The sequence below is a fragment of the Camellia sinensis genome, chromosome 3, assembly GCF_055761805.1.
Source record: "Camellia sinensis isolate YWXY chromosome 3, ASM5576180v1, whole genome shotgun sequence".
NCBI lineage: Eukaryota > Viridiplantae > Streptophyta > Magnoliopsida > Ericales > Theaceae > Camellia > Camellia sinensis.
Window position 1 is genome coordinate 115,737,991 of NC_138963.1, and position 26,190 is coordinate 115,764,180.

Consider the following 26,190-nt stretch of genomic DNA (forward strand, 5'->3'; position numbering starts at 1 on the left):
GGTCTCTAACAAGACCTCATCTTGGCTCCAACCAAGGCGACATAGCTAGTGGATAATTTTAGCTTCTAGTCTCATCCTTACTCGCTACCCAGCGCTAAGGGCGATTGCTCGTGTGAGTGAGCCAATCTTGCCTGCTAACATCAATTTAATTATTTTGTGTATGCTAATTCACAAACCATTACTAAAAGTAGTAAACATAAATGTGTGATAGAAACAAGTATGAATACTAATGGCATAGATATCCCCAAAAATGAGTTCAACTGAATACACATAAAAAATATCACCACCTACGTAGTCCTAAAGCCCTAACATGAGTAAGATAAACATCTCTAGCAATGGGCTTAGTCAAAGGGTCCGCAACCATGCGACTCGTAGGGATGTGCCCCAGGATCACTTCTTTCTGCGCCAAAATATCTCTGATAAAGTTGAACCTCACATCAATGTGTTTGGTTCTGCCATGGTATTTAGGATCCTTAGCGTAAGCGAGTGCAGCCATGCTGTCACAATGGATAGTCACAGGGTCTGAAGTGTGTGTGACAACATCCAAATGCTGAAGGAATCTCCTCAACCACACGGCTTCCTGAACGGCAGATGAACAAGCCACAAACTCAGCCTCCATAGTCGATAAGGCGATACAGGATTGCTTCTTACTGCTCCAAGAAATAGCACCATCGCTAAGCATGAAAGCATATCCTGAAGTAGACTTACGCTCATCTAGGTCTCCTCCCCAGTCAGCATCACAATAGCCAACTAGATGTAGATCTGAACTCTGGTAGCAAAGTGTGTAATCTGCAGTCCCTCTAAGATATCGTAATATCCTCTTAACTGCTTTCCAATGAGCTGGTCCTGGGTTGGATTAGTAACGACTCACCAATCCGACTGCATAACAAATGTCAGGACGTGTACACATCATAGCATACATCAAGCTTCCAACAACATTTGCATAGGGAACACGGGCCATCTTTTCATTTTCTTCTTGAGTCTTAGGACCCATATCAAGGCTTAGGCTCTCGCCTTTTGCAACAGGAGTGTCAATGGGTTTGCAGCTCTGCATCTGGAACCGCTCTAGAATAGTCTTAATGTAAGTCTCTTGAGACAAACCAAGAAGTCTCCTAGAGCGATCCCTAAGGATCTTAACACCGAGCACATAGCTCGCCTCACCCATGTCCTTCATTTCAAATGTAGAGAACAACCACATTTTAGTGGCGACAATCATCTCCTTGTCATTTCCAGCCAATAATATGTCATCTACATATAATGACAATATCAGAAAAATGTCCTTGGACCGCTTAACGTACACACAGTGATCTTCATCAATCATCGTAAACCCATTTGAAACAATGGCTCGATGAAATCTCAGATTCCACTGTTTGGATGATTGCTTTAAGCCATAAATAGATCGTTGAAGCTTGCAAACTTTGCGCTCCTGACCTACTGCCACAAAGCCTTCTGGTTGATTCATAGAGATCTCTTCATCCAATTCTCCATTGAGAAATGCAGTTTTAACGTCCATCTGATATAGCTCTAAGTCCAACTGAGCTACTATGGCCAGGATTAGGCGAATAGAGGCAAACCTTACAACTGGTGAAAAAGTTTCCTCATAGTCCACACCCTCTCGTTGGGTGTAACCTTTCGCCACTAGGCGAGCCTTATACCTTTCTATGGAACCATCCGCCTTGCGCTTGATTTTGAGAACCCATTTGTTCCCAATAGTCTTGCGCCCTAGCGGCAAATCAACCAAGTCCCAGACATGATTTTTCTTCATAGACTCTATTTCTTCTTCCATTGCAGTACTCCATTCTTTACTAGCAGGGGATGAGAGAGCCTCTTTGAGATTCTTAGGCTCCATCTCATCACTCGGAGCAATCATGAATGCTTCCCCTTAAATCTCAAAACGACAACGGGGTATAGCTCCACGTTTGCTTCTACGTAGTTGAGAATCCTCATCCATTGGATCTAATCCATGGGTAGGTAGATCGCTCCCACTGTCCCTAGGAGCTTGAGGAATTATTTCCTCATTCTCTACTAAGCTACTAGGTGCGCCTTCAAGTAGATCCTCCATCTCATAGAATTCTACTTCTCTAGTTACCTCACCTCTGCTAGGGAAATCCTCCTCTAGGAAATCCACATCTCGCGACTCAATTTCAGTCACACTTCCATCCGGATGCTCCCCAACAAACACATAGCCCTTAGAATGCTCACTATAGCGAATGAAGATACACTTCTTTCCTCTAGGGCCCAACTTCCCAAACTTATGAGAAGCGTTGTGTATGTAAGCTGCCGAACCCCAAGGCCGCAAATTGCCCAAATCAGGCTTTTTGCCAGTCCACATCTCATATGGGGTGGAAGGAACTGATTTGAAGGGCACACGGTTAAGGACGTAGGCAGCAGTCAACAAAGCATCTCCCTAATAAGAAATTGGAAGATTAACTTGCGCCATCATTGATCTAACCATGTCAAGCAATGTGCGATTCCTTCTCTCCGCTACACCATTTTGTTGCGGAGTCCTAGGAATTGTCAATTGCCTGATAACTCCTTTTTCCTCACAGAGCACTTTAAATTGCTCAGATAGATACTCACGTCCTCGGTCAGTCCTTAGAGCTTTAATGCTCTTGTCTAATTGATTCTCAACCTCATTAACATACCGTCTAAAGCAATCCAATGCTTCTAACTTGTGAGAAATCAGATAGACATGACCAAAACGTGTGCAATCATCTATAAATGTGATGAAATAAGGGGCTCCATGCCTTGCCCTCACATTCATTGGTCCACATATATCAGAATGAATAAGTTGCAATGGGATAGATGCCCTTATGGCTTTCCCAAATGGTTTTCTTGTTGCCTTTCCAGCAAGACAGTGCTCACAAGTAGGCAAAGTGACTCTAGCGAGTGGGCCTAAAAGACCTTCTCTAGCTAATCTAGTCATCCTGTCTTGTCCTATGTGGCCTAATCTAGCATGCCATCTCATAGAATCATTATCACAAAAAGATGCAATATTAGAAATAGAGCCATTGGCATTTTTATTAATACTAGAATCATCCACATCCAAAACTAAAAAACCATCTGAAAGATAACCAAAACCATAAAAAATCGTTCCCAAATAAATGCTAACACCATTATTCTCAAAACAAAAACTAAAACCAAGGCTCATCATGCTAATAACTGAAACTAAGTTTCGCCGAATATCCGGAGCATAAAGAACATCATGAAGATACAAGGTGCGCCCTCGTCGCATTTCCAGCTTGAATGTGCCAATGCCAAGCACCTCCACACTGGACTCGTTCCCCATGTAAACTTTTCTGCTCCCAGCAGGTACTCGGCGATACTCAACGAACCCTACTCTGTCCCTCGCGATGTGGTCTGTTGCTCCGGAGTCTACAACCCAAAAATGAGGAGAATGAGCAATTAATGCTTGACTAGACACGAAGCATTGAATGCGAGAAATTAAGTAAGGGAGTACCTTCTTTTGCTCAGGGCAATCCCGAGCGAAGTGTCCTTCTTTGTTACAGTTAAAACATGTCATCTTAGCCTTTGCCTTCTTACCACCTCTCTTGCCCCTACGCTTGAAATTTCTAGCGCCATTGGGCTTAAGCGCAGCCGCTGCTTGCTTCTTAGGGGCACCTTTTGCTTTTCCACGTTTGAACTGAGAAGTCCTACGTGAGCTTGACTCAACCACCATAGCAGAACCATCAGACTTAGCCACCTCAAGGCGCTCAGCCTCTAGCTCCAAATGACGCGATATGTCTTCGAATGTTTTCACACTCTCATTATACATCATGTTCTGCTTCATCTGCTCCCAAGAATTTGGCAGAGAGCGTATCACAGCCTGTACTTGCTGCTCTTGAGTCAAATTATGCCCAGCAGCCGCAAGCTCACGTATCATGGCTGACATGACTCTCAAATGCTGCTTCATCGAGTGATGCGCCCTTTTCTGATATGAGTCAAACTTCATAGTCAGCCCACGTAGCTTTGCCAAAGAGGTAATACCAAACTTTTGCTTGAGAGCTTCCCACATCTCAAATGCAGTCGGGCAATGCTCAAACTCACTAATCAAGTCGTTGTGCATGCTGCTCAACATAGTAAAGCGCGCACACCGATCTTTGTTACGCCAAGTCTGAAAAGCTTCAAGATCACGACGATGTTGAGCTGTATTGCCCTGCTCTGGCTCAACCATCACTTGTTCAAGTGTGGTCAACACTTCTTGCTCATTGAGGAGGTATTGGATCTTACGGCGCCATATGTCATAATTGTCGCCATCCAATTTCTCTCCCTTAGTTAAGTCTGCCACCACTGTCTTAGCAGCCATTTCTACATACAGAGTAAATAAATGCGCAGGGGATATTAATGATAGCAACACAAAACAAAATATTTTGCAGCAAAAAAAGAATCTAAATTAAATAATGATAATTTTACACATGTCTCAAGATCGAAAATTTGCTATGCTCGTAATCATCTCTTGCGCCTCTAGTGATAATTATCAAAATTTAATTTCATTCCATGCACAAAAAATAATCAAACAATCTCCCACTATTTATGGCATATACAAAGCATGATAAATTCCATACAATAGCATCTCAATATAAATTTACAAACAACTCATGCTATATTTATTTAATGATGGAATTCAAATAAATAATTAATCATGCTTCTTTAATTGCAACATATTAAAAAACCCAAAAAAAAAAATGTTGTATTTAATATGCAGATTATGCCATAATTAAAGTGTACATCATTTTTGAAATTTTCTGGAATTTTCTGAAATTTTCTGGAATTTTAAATAACTAATTAAACACACATAAAATTAGAAATAAAAAATCCAAAAACTAGTAAACAGAAACAATATTCAGATTATGCCATAATTAAAATGTACATTGTTCTGAAATATTCTGAAATTTTTCTGAAATATTCTGGAATTTTAAATGACTAATAAATACACATAAAATTAGAAATAAAAAATCCAGAAACTGATAAAATGAGACAATATTACCAGTAAATAATAAAACCTTTCAGAAGTCTACAATAAATATTTCAGCCCCAGAAAATTATTTATGCAATACTAGAAGCAGTTTAAAGCATAAAACATGAATTATTAACACAGGAAAAAAAAATTATATTTTCTGAAAATTTTCAAAATTTTACAGAATGTAGAAAAATTAATTCTGAGTCTAACAGTATAAGCCACGCATAAAACAAATATGTAATGAATTAATTATGACCATTTAACGCAATTCAGAATTAAAAACAAAACAAACAGTGCCTAATACGCCAGCAGCCAAGCCAGTCGAGGAAAACGGCGCGGCTCAGCACGCGGCCCAGATCGCGGCTCGGCTCTTGGCTCGGCTCGCGGCTCGGCGCGCGGCTCGGCTCGCGGCTCAGCCCGCGGCTCAGAGCACGGCGCGCGTGCGTGGCGCGGAGGGCGCGCGCGTGGCTGCGCCGCTGACGTGTGCGTGAGAGCGCGTGCAAGCGCGTCAGTTGAGCAGCTGGCGCGTGGGGGCGCGTGGCTGCGCGTGGGGGCGCGTGGAAACGGCCCACGGCGTCAGGTGGCGCGTGCAGACCACGCGCCGCCTTCCAGGGTGTTTTCTGGTCCGATTTTTGTACTGCCGGACTCCTTTTTTCAAAATAAAACTATTTATGATATGAAAAAAGACATTAATGAACATAAAAAAATTATTTTTATGCTCCTAATCTGATAAAAAATTTTTTTCTTCTACAAATATTCATGTGTATAATGTATACATATACATATAAAAGTATACACATGATTAAAGGAAACACGAAAAAATCCATTAACATGCTCTGATACCAATGTAAACTAAAAACACAGAATATGCAGTGGATAAAATAATCAGATCATACCTTCTTGATGATAGAACCTTCTTGGATAAATCACGTGCTTCCAGAAAATTGATAAATCAACCCAGCAGTGGAGTGATATCACAGATTGAATATCACCCACACAAAATCACAGTGCAAAGACTTGATCGTTGTGTTTTTGGGAGAGAGTCAGTATATGGGTAGAAACAGACTATACGTTGTTTCTCACTTGATTATCCATAACCATATATCAGATATATAATATATTATTATATCTATCCATATCAGTTAAAACTGATAATATCTGTATCTTGAGTGGTTATCCTAAATAGGTTTGATTTCAAATTCAAAACCTATTTGGATAAGGATTCAAATTCAAATTTAATAGTCATGCCACATGGGCGCCCATTACTAACAGTATACTAGGGTAACACAATGCCATGGGTTATGATGTTCAATGTACCAAAAAGAGAATAAAATCGTTGTACAAGTTAAGTCAGAACTCAGCATAATATTAGATAGATAAATTGGATCAATTTTTATAGGTCAAAGGATCTTATATTCTCATAATTCCTATCTCAATGCACTTCTAAACATGCAATATGGTGAACACATTACAACATTTTTTTAGTTTAGTGACATTTAAAAGTGTCACAAAATTATTTTTCTAATGATATTTTTTGGTCTTGTGACATTTTGAACAAGTGCCACTTCTATCGGTGCCACGGTAGATACTTGCAAGTGTCACTGCACCATCATGGCTGAAAACTTTTAATGACATTTTAATGTCATGGTAGATATTATTTGTGGCACTATCAAGCGCCATTAAAAAAAGAGTTAGTGACACTTGTAAGTGTCATTACACCATCAAGACTAAAATCTTTCAGTGACACTTTAATGTCATGGTAGGCACTACTCGTGACGCTATCAAGTGTCATTCATGACGATAATTCGTTATATAACAATTTGATCCGCTCTTGCGGAGACTCGAACCGTCAACCTTCCGCACCATAAACCTTATACACCATACTCTTCCCACTACACCTCTATACCACCACATGATTATATATGCAACATATATTATTTATATAGTGCATACATCCATATTAATATAAAAGTATATGTATAAACATAATTATTTTATTGAACATAATTTATGTAAAATAAATTATTTACTACCAAAATAAAAAAAAAGACCACTTTTGGCGACTAATTGTTTTTTAGTTGCTAAAAAACTTAAATTTTGTCGACCAAAATCGGATTTGGTCGCCGAAGATGCACTTTTAGCTACCAAAATTTTGGTCACCAAAAATTTTATTCCCGCCTTAAGATTTTAGTTCTCCCGCGCTAAAAATGACCACTTTTGGCGACTAAACTTATTTTTTGGTTGCCAATTGTAGACTTTTGGCTACTAAAATTTTTTTTGGCACCAAAAAGCTTTACTTTTGGCTACTAAAATTTTTTTAGTCGGTAAAACCCATATAATCAGCGACCAAACTTATTTTTAGTCGCCAATTGTAGACTTTTGGCTACTAAATTTTTTTAGTCGCCAAAAAGCTTTACTTTGGGTTACTAAAAATTTTTTAGTCACTAAAACCCATATAATCAGCGACCAAACTTAGTTTTAGTCGCCAATTGTAGACTTTTGGCTACTAAAATTGTTTAGTCGCCAAAAAGCTTTACTTTTGGCAACTAATGCTGTTTTGGTCGCTGAAAGCTATACTTTCAGCGACCAAATTTTTTTGGTCAGGAAATTTAGTCGCCGAATATGATTTTTCCTGTAGTGTATATGAAGTTTAATTCATTTATTTTTAATCATTTACTGCATTTTAAAAATTTAGAAAATATATTGGCATTTTTATTTTTTCAAAAATGTCATTATAAGCTTGGAAAGTTTTTGGCTTAGTGGCATTTCTCAAAATGCTATAAAATATTTGTTTATGACATTTTTCACCTAAGTGCCATAAAAAGTAATTTGCACCTACCTAGTGTCCTGAAATTTTTTAAAAAATGCCATTGCAACTAAAGTTTAGTGGCATCTGTTGGTAAATGTCACGAACATAATTTTTTGTGTCATTATGTTATAAAATGTCATAAAATTGATGTGACATTTCTTTATTGAAATGCCACTAGAGCCTTATATGTTTTGTGGTTCTATGGCATTTTTCTAAAACATTTAATGCCAATTTTTATTTTTGTGGCATTTTCTAAAAACATGCTACTAGTGTAGTGTCACTAAAACGTAAATTTGTTGTAGTGACATTTTTGTTGTAGTGAAGTGACACTTTTTTTAATTGGAATGCCACTAGAGCCTTGTATGTTTGTGGCTCTATGACATTTTTCTAAAAAATGCCACCAAATATTCTTTTTGTAACATTTTTTAAGAACATGCCACTTGTATGGTGTCCCTAAAATATGTTTTTGTTGTAGTGTTGTGATACTTGTTCATTAAAATGTCACTAGAGCCTTTTATGTTTGTCGTTTTGTGGCATTTTTAAAAAACGTGCCACTAAATATCATTTTTGTGGCATTTTCTAAAAATATGCCACTAGTGTAGTGCCACTAAAGTATGTTTTTGTTGTAGTGTTGTGACACTTGTTCATTGAAATGTCACTAGAGCCTTTTATGATTGTCGTTTTGTGGCATTTTTCAAAAACGTGCCACTAAATATCATTTTTTGTGGCATTTTTTAAAAATATGTAACTAGTGTAGTGCCACGAAAATATGTTTTTGTTATAGTGACATTTTGAATCACAAAAATCTAAAAATGTAATCGTGAGATTAAAAGTACATTAGTGAGCCATGAACAAAAATTTAGTCATCTCAAAATTCAATTTTGATTCACAAAACCTTGCTCTCAGTTAAATGATAGTTCATTAGAGATTTATACATATATATATATATATATATATAAACAAGCAATTAAAGTATGTGTTCATTTATTTATTTATTTTTAATTTTTTTTTTGTTGTTCTATTCATTACCATTTCATTTCATTTCACTACTTTTATTTAGGTAAGAGAATGCTGAGTTTGAATTGAAGAGAAAAGTAACAGATTTGTGCCATTTAAGCATTTTTCATAAATTAAAACTTTAAATTTTATCTACCATTTAACCTATTAAATATTAGGTCTGATTTTTTTTTTTTGCTTGCAAGTAAGCGAAAAAAATTTAACCATTAATTTTAAAAAAATTATCAACGTGACCAGCATCATACCTCGGACTGCACCTCTATAGTCAAACACCCGAAACATGCTAATGACATTGAAAAGCTGGTTTTTATTATTCACCTTTGTGTTAATTTGATTAAATTAATAATACCATTAAGAAAAGGTAATATTATGGTAGACACTTTTCAAAAAAGTGTGTATCATACACACCTTTGTTATGTATTTTTATGGTCATATTACATATTTTTGTAATAAATATTACGTATTTTTCTGATAGAATTATGACAGTTTATGACTCAGAAATGAAATTATACATTTTATGGTAATATTACTCATTTTTGTAATAGTGTTACATATTTTTTGGTTAAAAAGATTTAAATAAAAAAATACGTAATATTATCACAAAATGCATAACATTATTTTTGAACCACAATTTATTGTAACTTTACCAAAAAAAAAAAAAATACATAATATTTAATATAAAAATACATAATACAAATTACAAAAATACATAACAGGGTGCATATGATACACACATTGACCCAAATTTTAGACCGACAAATTCACCTACAACGACGTGGTAAGGAATGTAGGCCTTATATTATTAGATATGTAACTAATCAAAAGTTAACACTTATCATACTACCTCAGTGTGGGTCAAATTGTAAGAATTTTATGTGGGTCTCAAACATTTTCTTATGATTATTTTATGATCATTCTGGCCATCTTTGGCTTGTATTTGTAAAATAATTTTGAAAAATGATTTCCTAGAAAAGAGTTTACAAAACTTGATAATTTATTTAGTTGCATGTTTTGAAAATAATTTTGAAGTTTTTGGAATTTGGAATAGTTTAATTTAATTTATTTTTTTTTTGTAATTGCGTAAGAGAAAAAATGATTGATTAATGCCTACAATATGAAAGAATAAGATAGGAGAGAGAAAAAGACATTGATTGATATAGAGAAAAAAAATGATTTTAATTTCGAAAAAAAAAATTCAACCAAACAAATTTTTCAAATTTTTTCTCTAAAATTGTCTCTAAAAAAGAAACCAAACAAGGCCTCTCTTTCTCTCTCCCTCCTATCTCTCTTCTTCTTTTTCGTTATCACCCACCAAGCTTATTGATACAGGATTCTTGTTTAACCTTTCCACATATCCATGGCTTTTTTAGGGTAACCCATGTTCATGGTTAGGTAATAAAAGTTGAAACTTAACATGGGTGTCACTGTATTTGGTTGAAGAAGAAGCAGCAAAGTTGCATTAAAAAGGCTATCAAAACTAGTGGATTGGGCACCAAGAAACATATGTTTTTAAACAAACTATAATTCAAAGAAAACAACAGGTCGTCAAATGAGGGAATGGAGGTCTAACTGTCTTTCTTTTCTGAAATATTCCTCTATACTCTTTTAGACTTCATCAAATACGTAATAGAGTGTATTTATTTTTATCTTTGGCTCCAAGGCACTGACCTTTTAGTCCTCACAATAATAATTAGTATATTTGGTTTTAGTTTTTTGAATTTAGTTTTTTTTAAATTGAGTTTTCTGTTTTTTGTGTTTTTGTGTTTTTTTTTTTTTTTTTTTTTTGTGTTTTTAATGAATATTTTTAAAATTTTAAGTATTTTTTTTACTTTTTTATATCCATCTTACTTAGATGTATCTAAAAAATAAAATATTTGTAAAAAAAATATTTCAAAGAATTAATAAATGCGAAAAATATACTAAATTTTTGTTTTTTTTTATGTATTTTTGGTGTTTAGTGAATTTTTAAAGATTTTTTTCACGAAAATTATACTTTTGAAGTGTATTTATGTTAAGTGTGTCTAAAAATTAAAAAATTGCTTAAAATTTTAAAAAATTCAGTAAAAAACAAAAAAATATGAAAAATAAAAAAATAGAATTTTCTGAAAAATATTCTTAGAAAACCCAAATCAAACAAAGAAAATACTTTTTTTAGACCCATGATGATATACGGACTTAGTATTTAGAAAATGAAATGCATGACGCAGTCTAAATGGAATGGGATAATATATATATATATATATATATATATATATGAATTATGTTAGGGTCATCAAAAATTTTATTAAAAAATTTGATCAAATGTTTCACATATCTCATATACAAGATATGTGGTCAAATTTTTGATAAAATTTTTGAAACCTTTAATATTTTTATATATATATTATGGGCAACGACAAATAACACGTAAGTACCATGCGAATTATGTTATGGTGACGTTTCAGTAACTAAATGTCATTTAAATGGATGCTTTGTTTTAACATGATAAATCTCAATATAATTATATTAATCTATATATAAATTGGAAAATTCTAATATATATCATTTTAAAAAAAGTATTATATGCCCTCTTAGTTATATTATTTTCTTCTTTAGTTGTGACTAATTTTTTTCCAATTATGACTCATAAATTTCTTAGTTATTTTTTATGTTGTGTTTAATCATAATATATATGATTTAAAATTTTAAAATTATACTATTTTTTTAATTATAAAATGCGTACGGTGCACACACCTAATAAGGGCGTGCACAACATGTTTCCCATACAAATTATATATTTATATTTTCTAAACTATTTCTCCTTTTTAATCATGAATCTTTGACAGAGGAGTTGTTGCTTCCATCGTAAATCAATCGATCTATTCTATCCCAGGGCAAATCTAGGACGTACTTCAATCTAAGTATTATTAATCGAAACAGCAAATTTCATTATTTATTTAAAAATATTAGAAATTTTAAAAATTATATCAAATCACATAAATATAGAATTCACATAGAACTTACATAGCGTGAATCCCACACTTATATAAAATATTTAGTAAAATTTTTTATAAAACTTTTAAAATTTGTAGCACTACTTCTATTTATTTGTTTCTTTGCAGAGACAGTTACACGGTTGTCCAAATATAAATGGTATAGAACAAATGCTCCTGGGATAATGAATAAATTCTCCTTCTTATTGGAAGTGTCTTGTACCCAATTGGATTGTGACACCTTTTAACAAGCTAGAATTAAGAGTAATCTGAATTTGTTAACCGAAGGGGTGTAGCAACTTAATGTTTTGAGGCATAAACCTTCAAATCTCAGGTTTCACTCTTCTCGAGGTCAATTATTCGGGCAACAACACATATGACTAGTAAGATGAACCTTTTAGACTTGGGTGAATCGTACTAAGTATCAGGAGTGTGGATTTAAATCTCCACCTGTGTGCGAGTTCGCGATTTACCACCACATAATTGAGTGATCCTACTATGTAACACTACCTAAGAGTGACATCTGAAGTCTCGACTTCCTTAAAATCTAGTTCCAAAAATCATCCGTACATGGTTAGACCTTTTCATGTAACTTGTCCTACAATGACTCTCATCATTTAGAAGTCACGCAAATTTGTCGATATTTTCCATCAAACAAAAAAATAAAAAGGAAAACAAAAAAGCCCTAATAGAATGGAAAAGTAGAATTGTAAACAAGTCAAAGTAAGTCCAATATGTGATTGTTTAATTTAAATTTTAAAATATATTTAAATTAATTTGAAATTAATGTTTTTAAATACTTTTTTAGAATATGGAGAATTATTCATTATAAATTAAAAACCATGAGAGTAACTTCCTAATGCGCCCTAGCGGCTTCATGACCCAAATAGCAAAACACTCTCGCAATTGGATTAGATTAGACCCGAGGGCGATCATGATTAGCGACAACTTCATAAATTTTGATCAAGGATTCAAAAATTTAAATTTGAAATTGTATAAAAGAAATTACACTATTGGTAGCTTATTAGGCATGGAATATGTACCTTTCACTATAAGAAATCAAACAATCATCATTTCTCTTATTAATAATATCTCATTCGTGGATTATATATAAATTTTATGTCCTAATTTAACATAAGCTATATTTATTTATTTATTTATTAATTGATTAGATTCAAAATTAAAAGAGATATTGTGAGTAGAATGTAATGTGGGGTGGTGTGCCTGTTACCCCCAAAAAAAAAAAAAAAAATGTGACGTAGTGTGCAAGGGATTAGAGTAGAATATTGTTATGATTTTTACCATGGCACGTTATTAAAATATATAAAATCTAATTAGTAAATTAAAAACTAAAGTAAAATAGTTTTAAAATTGCACATTTTAAAACGATATAGTTTTACTTCAAACTTTAAATCTCAATCGTTGAATAACCACAATAACATTATAAAAAAAAACAAAATAGAGATCCTCATTACTTTGCGTATATTGATTAACCTATCTCTAACCTTAAAAAATAAAATAAAAATAACAATAGGAGAAAAAAAAAGTTGTGACCAACCACATGAGACGTGGGTTATCCAAATTTAGCCACCCAAACATGGCTTTGGCTCCCAGAATTAATTTAAGAATATGTTCTTCCTTTTGCCGTCACGCATAAAATCAATATCATTACGTCAGTGATCATGCAACCTCCCTAATACATTTGTTATCATTTATTTTATGTCCTATTTTTTGCAATTAGCCTTTCACAATGTGAATCCCAAAAGATTGTGGATTCAAATATTATTTTAGCAATTTACTATATTTATAATGATAGAGAATTCATGAATCTTCATTTTCTTTAAAAGTTTTATGCTATAGTCAAATTGATGTTTCACATTGTAAGAATCATCATATGTGAGAAAACGATTATTCAACTTGTTTGGTTTTCAGTTTTCAAAAATAATTTTTTGAGTTTTCAATTTGTATTTCTATATTTTTAATGATTTTTTAAAATATTTTAATCAATTTTTTATTTTTAAATTTTTGGATTCACTTAATCTTAATATATTTAAAAAGTAAAAATATTGAACAAATTTTTTTTTAAAAATTCATTGAATACAACAAAATACGAAAATGTATTTAATTTTCATTTTTTTTTGTATTTAGTGAATTTTTTTTTAAAAATTCAAAAATATTATACTTTTGGATAAATTACACTAATACCTCCAGATGTTTGGATTTAATACACATCCCCCCTCACATTTAGGAAATTACACTGACCCTCCTATCAGTGTAATTATTTTGACGGAGTTAATGTTGGGATGAAAAAAACATTTTTGCACCTAAACCTTAATATGTAGAAACTAATAAAAAAAATATAGATATTTTGTTCATGTCATTTTAGAGAAAATGACAATCACCCTGTTTGGTTTTGAATTTTTAAAAATAGTTTTATGAATTTTCAATTCATATTTTTACATTTTTAATATTTTGTTAAATATTTTAATCAATTTTTTATAAAAAAAATATATGAAATTAGAACCACTTAATCTTAATACTTAAAAGTAAAAAATTTGTACAAAAATCTATAAAAAAAATTAAAAAATTAAAAAAAATCCATTGAATACAGTACAAAAATGTATTGAATTGTTTTTATTTTTTTGTATCAGTTATGCTACATAGCTCAAAATTTCCGAGCTCAAATTTGGCTCGAACTCAAAATGACGTCGTTTCGCCGTTTAATTTTTTTTTTTTCAATAACTGGCAGAAGAAGAAAAATCAAAAAAGAAGAAGAAGAAGAAGAGAATAGGAGAGTAGCAGAGACAGTGAGAGAGAGAAAGAATCATCATCATTAACCACCCAACACATCTTCATCAACACAGCAGAGACCAAACACATTATCATCATCATCACATCTGAAATGTTGAAATGGTATAGTTTCTAAACCCACAAAGAGATCAACAAAAAAAAAAAATGTAAAAATCTGAAAAAAAAAAAAAAAAAAACATCATCCTCATACATAGATCGGAGGTGGAGATAAGAGATCGGAGGCCGGGCTGCGATGATCGGAGACGGAGGCGGCAGTGATCAACCCTCTCTCTCTTCATTCCCTCTTCCCCTCTCTTCTCTTTCTCTCTTTCTCTTCCTCTTCTTCTCTCTTCTCTCTGCTCTCTCTGTTTCAGACATAAGGAGAAGGAAAAAAAAAAAAAAGAAACTACCCAAAACGGGGGATTCGGGGAAGAAAGATTTGAGCTACGAAGGATTATTTTTTTTGTATTTGATGAATTTTTAAAGTTTTTTTTTCCACAAATATTATACATTTTAAACGTATTTACATTAGGTGTATTTAAAAAAAAAAATTAGCGCAAAATAATAAAAAATTGACTTAAAATAAAAAAACATGAAAAAAAAAAAAAAATTCTAAAAAGTGGACTCAATTTTCTAAAACTAAACGTGGATTATAATACCCTTTTGTGCTTTTTACCTATCACAAGCCATATCTGGCAGGTAAATGAACTGCAAATGCATATGAAATAGTGTAGTGCCTGCTGTGATTAGATCTTTGTTTTTGGTATATTGGTAATTTTAAGTAGAAAAATGGGTGGGTGCTCGAATTTCGTGGGTCTAAATTTGGGTCGAATTCGAAGAGAGGGAGAGAAGAGAGGAGAAGGAGAAGAGAGGGAGACGGGGTGCTGGTTCTGCCGACGTCCTCGTCGCCTCGCCGTCCTCGTCGCCTCGCCGTCCTCGCCTCAGCTCCGCCTCTGCCTCTGCCTCGCCGCCACACCTCCGCCCCTACCTCAGCCCCGAGTTTGTTGGCCCCCTCCCCTCCCCTCCTCCTCCTTCTTCCTCCCCTCGTCTTCTTCTTCCTTCTGCTAAAAAATAAAAAATAAAAAAATACAAAGATCAAAACGACGTCGTTTTGATCTTTCGACCCATTCGACCCACGAATTTTTGAGCTACCAACCGGGTTTGTTTTAAGTAGGGTACCACAAGCCATACTTTTTGGGTAAATGAACTGCAAATGCAAGTGGAATGGTGTAGTGTCTGTTGTAAATGAACTTTTATTTTTGATATATTGGTAAATTTAAATAAGGTATGAGGCTACAAATGACTTTTTAAGGTCCCAAAGGACAATTCAATCACTTATACTTTTCTTTTGCTTATGTCATCAAAATTCTTCTAACCGGTCCAATGTAATTTCTAGAATGTTAGGGATGAAAATATAATCGGACCAAACGTCAGGGGGTGTCAGTGTAATTTACCCTATACCTATTTAAGCATATTTAGATTATGTGCATTTAAAAAATAAGAAAGTTGCATAAAATATTTAAAAAATTCACTAAAAATAAAATATAAAAAATAAAAAACACAGAAAATAAAAAAGTAATTTTTTAAAAAGTGAACACAATTTTCTAGAACCAAACATGTTGATTAAACTTAAGAATACTGTAAATTCAACAACTTCTAAGATCTAATGTAGCGTTTATTTAGCTGACAAATAAAATGGTTTTAAAGCAACACCCATCTGAGTACTTGCTTTTGACCATATATATAGAGACATCTCAATATAAATAAAATAGTGTAAAATATATATAAATTTGGGTTTTGAGATAGTTTGGATTATGGCTTAATCCATGAACGGAATCAATCTAATAGGGTTTTCCACTTGGAGAAGGCTTTTCCCTAGTTGAAAAAACCAATGGGAGGGTGATATTGGGCTTCTTTGAGCCCAATACAAAGTTCACATCTATGATTTTCAAACCATTCAATATGTAAAACTTATCGAATACTTTATTCTTACAAAAAAAAAATAAAAAATCATATTGTTCAAATATCAATAACCACTTGATCATATCATATTTGTATTAACAATTTATTTTTAAAATTACACGTAGCGTTGACATAAATTTTATATGATCAAGTGACTATCAATATCTTATTAACATAATTTTTTATTTAGATGAAATATTCAACAAGTCATACACATTGAATAGTTCAAAGTAACGATATGGGCTCCATGATGGGTCCATAAAAACCTAATAACACCCTGCAATCTTATATGGACAGGAGAGAAACCCCACACTCTCTACTTTTAGACCCAAAAACCAAAGGGCAAATTACATATACACCCCTCCAGGTTTGGTTAAATTACAGATACCCCCTGAGGTTTCGGAAATTACATCCCGCCCCCTGAGGTTTGTATTTTCATAACAATTTACCCCCTGAGGTTTATATTTCATAACAAATTACCCCCTAATTTCTTATGCAAATATAGCATTCAGGGGGGAATTCGTAATTTCTCAAACCTCAGGGGGGTATCTGTAATTTTGTCAAACCTGGAGGGGTGTATATGTAATTTGCCCAAAACCAAATCAATGCATTGACAAAACTTGATTAACTCAACACATAGGTCTCGTTTGGTAAGTGACTTTTTTAGTCAAAAAGTCAAAAAGTCACTAAAAAAATCAGAAAGCCAACAAACCATACCAAAAAGTCAAATATTCTTTTCTTTTTTTTTTTATTTTTTGCACATTTTTTCGTAAAAAGGCAAAAAATATCTCAAACGTACTAGTTTTTTTTACATCACATTTTAACCAAAAAACTAAAAAATTACTAAATAAATCTGTTTCCAAACAAGGTTAGATTGATCTCTTAGGGCTTTTTGGATGTCTTGTGCGCTCCTAATTGAAATAAAAACCATTTCGTTCTTATCTTCTTAACAATCATTTTTTCTTCTACTTTTATTAAGGTATTTATTTTTATTTTTATTTACCACTAAAAATTACACTAAATAGGGTAAAAATTCCCACAATAAAAAAATATTTTACACCCCTCCAAAAAAAAAGAGTCGTGTATTATAAACACCAATCAATTATTATTTTATTTATTATTTAATTGATAAACTCTGAGTTGGGAGAGAATTTTTTTGTTTTTTTAAATAAAAAAATTATTAGGAGCTTGCTTCTATAGAGGGTGGTCTTTTGGAAAGTAAAAAAAAAAAAAAAAAAGCTAGCTCTTAATTTTTTATTTATTTTAAATTATATCACTTCTCATATTTTTTATTCATAAAAAAATAAAATAAACTAAAAAAATTAAAATATTAATTCTTTACTAACTTCTCAAAATATCACAGGGAGGCTCCTTGAAGATAAGGAAAGGTATAATTGAGAATTCATAAATGTTCACAAAGTTCCGGACAGGACAGGAGAGGTTACTTTAACCGCCCACGGTAGCCTCATTAAAACGACCGCCCCCAGCAAGCAAATCCCATCTACTAAGGAAAACAATTTGCGCTCACACCCTGCCCATGAAGTACTAGTTTTGAACTTTTAATTTACACACACAGAGTATTAACAAATAGTAATAATAATAATAATTAATTACATTTATATTATTTTTATATTTTCGGTAGTGATGCATTTATTAATTAGTGTACATATTAGTGTATTAACTAATGTTATAATATTATTATTGACCATATTTATTATGCAAGTTACAAATACCTAAAATCATACAAATGATGCTACATCATCTGTTAGTACACTAATGTGTGCATTAATTGATACATATAACATTATTCTTATATTTTTATTAAAATTTTACTTTTATTTTTAATTATGATCATGTAAATAATATATATATATATATATATATATTTAAAAAAATAAAATTTAATAAAAAGTATATATAATGTGTTAATAAATGTAATTAAGTCATTTTGCTTAAATATGAACCAATTACTGAATCAAACATAATCTTCGCACCTAGATGTGAAACTTATGTCATGGAAATATGGTTGTATTCGGTTTTGTAATTTTTAGATTTTTATTGTAATTTAAATAAAAGTCAAATTAAAATGGAAGCAACTTGTCTCTAATCTTATTTTTGGACTAAAGGGGCGAGCTTCTACAGTTCTATATTTGTCTTAGTGATTTGAATTGTTCAAATTATAAGACGTTATGCAAATCATTGATACAAAAAATCAAATTAATCGAATTTTGACAGTTACATGATCGAATCATATTTCTCTTTAATAAAATGAATGATTAATGTGATTTAAAAAATAGACTCTTTTTTTTTTATACAAATGTAAATAGATCACATATCTATCAATAGGCTTAATTTTTTATATAAATAATCTACACATTAAATTTGATAATTTGAACTATTCAAATTATCAAAATGCAAACAAACTAGTCAAAAAAATGAGAGGGGAGGTTTTAAATGAAAATTTTGGCAAAATGTAAAGGCGGTAAATGTAATTTACTAACCCCCCAAAAAACAAATAAAACGTGAGGCGGTGTTTCTGTGCGTTTTTATAAAAACTTCTGATATCCATTCCATTTTCTCATACTTGTTCTCCAATGCAACTCTCAATTTAAATACATACAAATATATATATATATATATATATATATGCATATAAAATGCTCTATATCTGTAGATTGAGTAAATATCATACTGGTAATTGATTTCGGTTTTCAAGTATATCAACTTTCAAACAGACTTTTGTCCATCTTCAATTCAATATTTCAAACTTTTTCATTCATTCATGGCGGTTCCATGTTCATGAATCTCTTTTCTTTTTTTTTTTTTTTTTGTTTGAATCTAATTTTGCAGAGTCAGGCTTGGAATAGTCCTCACAACAACTGGAAATGTGTACTGGACTTGATTTTCTTGCGGATTGGTTCGGTAAATATTCTAATTCTCTCTTCTTTTTTCCTTCCACTCAAAAAACGAATTAGAATTCAATTCCGCGTAGAGTTTGATTTTATATTCTCACGTTTTGATGGTCAATTTGATCTGGGTTTCTCTTTTTTTGTTGATCCAAAGTCCCTGAACCTTGATTTTATTCTTTCTTTGATTTTGGGTTCAAGCTTGTTTCTGTGATTTCTAGATTCAATTTCTCTCTAATTCTCTATCAATGGAGGCTGATAGTAGTCGACATCAATGTCGGTTGTTCTCTGTTCCATTGGAAACTACCAATGGATATGTAAATGGGTTCAGAGATTTAGCTTCTAACAACATAGAATTTAAACTTTCTGGTAGTGAAGATCATGATCATGATCAAGATCAAGATCAATCAATTTCAGACTGTGAAAGTGGGATATCAGGACCAAACATTGAGCAATCTCAGTTGTTTGGTGATGGGTTAATCAAAGTTCCTGAAGATGATAAGTTGCACGAGTTCATCAACCGAAAATTCATTTCGGGTTTGGGGTCTCTCGGAATGCATACCTCTGTAGTTTCAATCCACAGAAATTCTTGTTCTAGCTTTCTAGGACAAGCTAGGCTTCAATCGTTTCATGTTTTTGCCCGCGCAATGGAGAAGAAGTGTGTCGGTAATGCGAATTTGAGGTATGCTTGGTATGGTGCTTCTAAGGATGAGATTGGCAAGATTATCACTCATGGTTTTGGTCATTGTGGGGGTGCTGGGAACAATGGATTGTATGGTTGTGGCATCTATCTCTCTCCCGATGATTCATCTATTGATAGGTAAGCAGTATTCATAGCATTTTTTGAATTAGCACTGAACATTTTTAAGTCAGAATGCATTTTGCACGTATATAGTTGATAGTTCATTATTTTTTGTCAATATATATGATGATTGTTGTCTTTTATCAAGTGTAATGTAATGTATCCATTTCGATTTCAATTATCATGAGTAAATGTGAGCCCCGGATTAGGAATTGTTGCACAAACATCTAATGAGGTATTTAATTTGTATATGCTTGTTTATGGAGAATATCAATAAATTATCATGCTTTAAAAGAAGAGATAAATCCATTTTTGATTTCAATTTTTATATGTGAACCCCGAAATAGAAATTGTTGCACAGATATCTAATAGGTATTTGATTTTTGTAGGCTTGTCTATAGATAATTATCAGGAAACTATCGTGCTTTACAAGAAGAGATGTAACTTGTTGATTTATTTGCATCCACAGTTTGAAATCTTCCATTGTTGATGAAGATGGGTTAAGGCATGTGTTGCTTTGTCGCGTTATCTTGGGGAACACTGAACTTGTCCATCCCGGGTCTGAACAGTTTCATCCGAGTTCTGAGCAGTTTGATTCTGGCGTCGACAATCTTGTATCTCCTAAGAAGTATATAGTGTGGAGTACCCACGTGAATACTCACATATTGCCAGAGTACATCATAAGTTTCAGAGTTACTTATCCATCAACAGGTGAGTAGATTGACTTTCTTTCCCGGTGTCAATTAGGTCAAGTTATAACACTCCTGGTGTCAATTAGGTCAAGTTGTAACACTCATTTGGTTGTGTTTTCAAATTGATTAGGTTGGCACAGGATACCAACTTCGCCGTGGATGCCATTTTCTACTCTGATCTCAGTACTTTCTAAGTTCTTACCTACTCATGCCATTAGTTTAATTTCCAAGTATCATGCTCATCATAGAGTAAGTAACAATCCAAGGCATTTGTGGCAATGTAAATGAATACCCTTTATATGTTTCCTTTTCAGTTTCATAACCCTCTTCTAGAATTTTGCCTTTCAGGAAAAAAAAATGGCGCGACATGAATTCATACAGCGAGTGAGACAGATAGCAGGAGATGAGTTGTTAAGTGCTGTCATCAAATCTTTCAGAGGCAAGGTATGGCTTCCTCAAACAAAATATGTGTTTTTATCAATGGAACATATGGTTGGTTGCTTCTTTTTTTGATGAATTTGAAACATGTTGGGTGCTCAAATCATTTTGAATGCCTTGCATTATTTCATTTGTTTTCTTTTTCTCCCCTTCTTAATCCATTGCGGTGTTTGAAGTTTCGCGTGGGGTTGGGGGAAGATGGGATTATTATTATTATTAGTCTACAAAATGCAAAAAATTATATAGATTTTGCTGTGTTTGGGTATATGGAAACTTATGTTCTGAATAGGCTCTTATGTGCGTAAAAGAATTGTAATAGGTGATGCCACTAGGAGAAACTGAGCAATTCTACCCAGTATGCATATATATGCTTTCTTGTTTTATGAAGTCATATTTTGAAAACATGACTTTGAGTATGAAATCGAATTTTGATAGCACAAAATCGAGTTTAAAGTCATATTTTGAAAACACAATTCAAAAAAACCACTTAATTTCAAAAAATAATTCAAAAATGGTAAACAATTTTTATACATTCTTGAAGCTTGTTGCAGTGAGATTTTTAAATTATTCGACAAATACAATGTCACAAAAATCCTCTGCTAATATTTTGTTGATGCCTTTTTGTTTGAACAATTTGATTAATTTTTTGCATTTTTTTCCATATCCACAAGCTCCATATTGATTCAGAAATATATATGTTTCATGTTGCAGCGACCTGATTTTTTGCCAAAAAATGACTCAACCACATTTCACCGATGATGTGGGAAAAACCCACAATGAAGGCATGGCGGATGAATTGATCGTTGTTGTAAGTGTTCATATCATGGTTTTAAATAACAGTTTTAGAATATATATCAGTATCAGTGATACAGTTATATATCGGCTAATAGAGAACAATATGATATGAGTCAAAAACATAGGAGATGGCAATGTATGAAATTTACATATTCTCTCAGTTCAAAAAAACATATATATATATATATATATTATTGCAGCAGTAGATGGTTAATTAAGCTTTGCTTTTGATGTTTTTTTTTTTTTTTACAGTAGCTATATTCTGATTTTAGGGAGTACTTTTTTTTTCTTTTTTTGGAAGAAGATGGGTGGTTGTAATAGCAAAGTAAGAACAATTTTTTGTTGTTGGTGATGAATGAATACAATATGTTTCCATTTATTCATGTTTAGTTTACTTTTAATATATATTTTTTTAATTTTAAAAAATAAAAATTAATTTGACAAACATTAAAAAAAATATTTTAAAATTTTCAGAAATTATTTTGATCCAAGAAAGAGAAAACATACAAAAATAATGAGCGCTTTTTAAATTTTTTTTTAACAAATTAGTTTTTAACTTTTTTTGGGGGGGGAAAAAATGGCTTTTGAAAACTGTTAATGTACACCCACCTACTCCACTACACCTACTCCACCTACTCCACTACACCTACACTTACTCCACTCTCCACCCACATCTCCTATATAATGTACATACAATACAACAATCAATAATATCAATAATAATACATACAATTTATTCTCTCTCTATCAATTTATTTTTACATGGTATCAGAGCTAGGTTAAGAACCTAGTATTTTCGTTCCACCGGCGGGCGGCAATCTCGCCTTGGTCACCCGCCGGACAAACCCAAATTTCCTTAATTTCCTTAATTTTCACCCCTTGGTGCACCACCACAATCTTTTACAACGGTCCGACATGACCCCATAAACTGTCCCGACATTGATTCCGGTCAGCTTCTACATCGGTCCGACATGACCTCATAAACTGTCCCGACATTGATTCCGGTCAGCTTCTACAACGGTCCGACATGACCCCGTAAACTGTCCCGACATTGATTCCGGTCAGCTTCTACAACGGTCCGACATGACCCCGTACACTGTCCCGACATTTATTCCGGTTAGCTTCTACAACAACGGTCTGACACGACCACACAGTGTCTGCTACATCGGTCCGGCATGACCTCGTAAACTGTCCAGACATTATCTTCTCCAACGGTGTGACACGACCATAAAGTGTCTCCTACAACGGTCTGACACGACCATACCGTGTCTCCTATCCTGTTTTATTTTCTTTATCAGTTTACTTTCCTATTTTGTTACTCTCTTCAAACTCAAGTTTGTTAGTTTCTATCCTCCTTGAGTTTGAGGGGGGCTGTTAATGTACACCCACCTATTCCACCTACTTCACTACACCTACTCCACCTACTCCACTAAAACTAATCTAGACATCACCAATTTTTGTTCTACATATATGTTTGTACTATTATATAAAGCACAAGTTTCAACAATTTGTCTCGCAAATTTCAATCTTACAAAACTCACAATAATATAGAAAATGCTCCAGACCTCTAGTAGGGTGACTCCCACCATCTTTACTGTCTTTTGATTGGTTCAATTTTATTTTATTTTATTTTTTCAATCTTGCTCTCATAACCTCCACGTGGAGGTGGGGGGTACTTAGAGTCCCGACACTGTTGAAATAATATTTTGCTTTTCTTCTAAACATTTACATTGCCTGACCGTTACGATAAAAATCAAAGAGTGAAATCACTAATTCAATAATTGTTTTCCATTTCATGTGACGCTCCACTTTGCTCACGATTTCTTGTTGCATGAAATCACTTCTCTCCTATCGAGGCATGGATTAGAAAGAACGGTCCCGATTCTCAAATTGTGCCAATTTGGCACCTTTTACAAATTAATTTTTTAAATTTTGTTTATCCATTACTCTATAAAATATTTGGTCTAAATTTTTGTTTGAATCTAATAATAGATTTGTAAGTATGCAAACAAAATCTAAATTATTAATTTACAAGCATCCTAACATAGCAGGGATTCTTTGCTCAAACTGGGCATTGAGTTTGGATCCGAATTAAAGAAAACCCTATGAAGATAACCCTATGGTCCCGTTTGTTTTGGGATATGAGAGGAAGATTGGCATTAAGATAGCTGTGAATCCCATTTAATGTGCTATTTGTTTACAAAGTTGAGGAAGAGACTGTTAAGCCGAATGGCTTAGGATAGGCCTTGCAGATGGAATTCGGATGGGCCTCCAGGACTTGGTATTAGAAAAATAATCCAGCGGATTAGAAATTTTTTATTTTTATTTTATTTTTTACATGTCAGGTATTTTTTTTTCAACATTAATGTTTAATTTTTTGTATTTTTTGTTAAGTAAAAATCATGATTTTATTTATTTTATTTTTTTCTGAAATTATTTTATTTTATTTTTATTTTTTTAAAATTTTTTACATGTTGGACATTTTTTTTAAAACATTAATGTTCAATGTTTTTGTATTTTTTTTATTTATTTTATTATTTTATATAAAAATAATTTAACAATCCTTACACTAACAACTATCATAAAAATAAACATAATTTTATTTAATCCCCTCACTATCAATCCCTTCACTATCAATCTCCTCCATTCTACCTCTGAAAACAAACGGGTCTATAAAGATTTATGATTTGCAGGAGCAACCACAATTATCTGGGTCAATAAGATATTCTCTCACATGCCAATTTTTAGATAATTATTTAATTTTAATTTAATTTATATATTATTATTTCTATTTCATAAACTATAAATTGAAGTTATAAACACTCCAATACATATTTTCAAATATATATATATATATATATATATAATTGGGCTGTGGAGTTGTACAATAGATTCGGCCCAGACCGAGTGTCATATTTTTTAGGGGTGTATAAGAAAATTGGCGGAACCAGTAAACTAATCCACTCTAGTATAAATCATCGGTCTGATTTGATTTTTATTAGTTTCGGTTCTGGTTTTGAAAATGGTAGAATCATTTAAATTGGTTCGAATTCTAGTTCTAAGGCTTTGGCTATGGTTTCGAATCGAATTGTGACATATTTATTTATTATTATTTTTTTAAATATTTTTATATGTAAAAATTAAAATATAAAAAGTCTCTTATAAGATTTGCACACTAACCTTTGTGGGGGCCAAGTAAATTATTACGTGGGATAGCTGAATATAATAAAGAAGGAAACTAGATCATGTACTATACGGTGCCAGCCCCGAGGGACAGAGGCCGAATATCCAGATCGGCCTATATACCAGTTGTAGATTGGTTCGAATATGAAGATATAACCGAATGAGCGATTGTTCGTTGGATGAAAGGTGGGCCTAACCATCAACATCGATGATGACTATAAATAAGAGGAGCACCAGCCAAAAGAGGCATGTGAGAACAAATAAGTTTAATTTGAGATATAAGCAACCAAGAGAGTATACACTGACTTATCCGTCGGAGTACTAATTCCGACACCCCCGACCGAAGCGTTCATTCCTTTTCAGGTGACTAGCTGAGGAACACGAGCGTCCTACTGGATCCAAAGAGTATTTCTGAACCACTTCTCTACAATTGGCGCCGCCTGTGGGAATACTCCAGCATATCCATGGCGGGCGTAACAGAAGATCCTCCGATAGTCACTGATGACCTTACGTGATGAGACAAAACCACTCCAAGCAACATGCTTGGGCCCGAGACCATTGCCCACGAAGAACCTTGAACTTCGACTTAGTTGCCCAGACCTCACCCTCGACATCAGCACATGAGACAATGCAAGCGATTATGGATCAGGCGAAGCAAAACGAACAGAGGTTGGAAAACATGATCGTTGAGAACGAGCGCCTTCGACAGGATTTGGCCTTGGAGGTGGCAAAATCCTAACAAGTTGCATGTCAAGATCCAGGACAACCTCTGAGAAAGGATGGTCGACGACCTCGAGTTCGGAGACAAGATAGTGACGGTGATTCTGACTCATCATCCTCAGAATCCAAAAAAGAAGGGACGAG

General features: G+C 33.1%; 1 protein-coding gene across 7 annotated transcripts; it reads left to right on the plus strand.

The window, feature by feature from the left end:
- Positions 1-18,991: 18,991 nt before the first annotated feature.
- LOC114320791 (putative inactive poly [ADP-ribose] polymerase SRO5) lies at positions 18,992-22,526 on the plus strand. 7 transcript variants are annotated; one of them, XM_082920563.1, is made up of 7 exons: positions 18,992-19,204; positions 19,361-19,432; positions 19,618-20,236; positions 20,688-20,929; positions 21,041-21,159; positions 21,259-21,354; positions 22,060-22,526. In XM_082920563.1, exons 3-7 carry the CDS (start codon positions 19,665-19,667, stop codon positions 22,105-22,107), a joined length of 1,077 nt encoding a protein of 358 aa, XP_082776689.1. In that variant the 5' UTR covers positions 18,992-19,204; positions 19,361-19,432; positions 19,618-19,664; the 3' UTR covers positions 22,108-22,526. The 7 variants fall into 7 exon arrangements, with proteins under 7 accessions (XP_082776689.1, XP_028123657.2, XP_082776688.1 ...); XM_028267856.2 differs by having other exon boundaries at positions 19,058-19,204; positions 21,244-21,354; XM_082920562.1 differs by having other exon boundaries at positions 19,058-19,204; positions 19,638-20,236; positions 21,244-21,354.
- Positions 22,527-26,190: the final 3,664 nt, after the last annotated feature.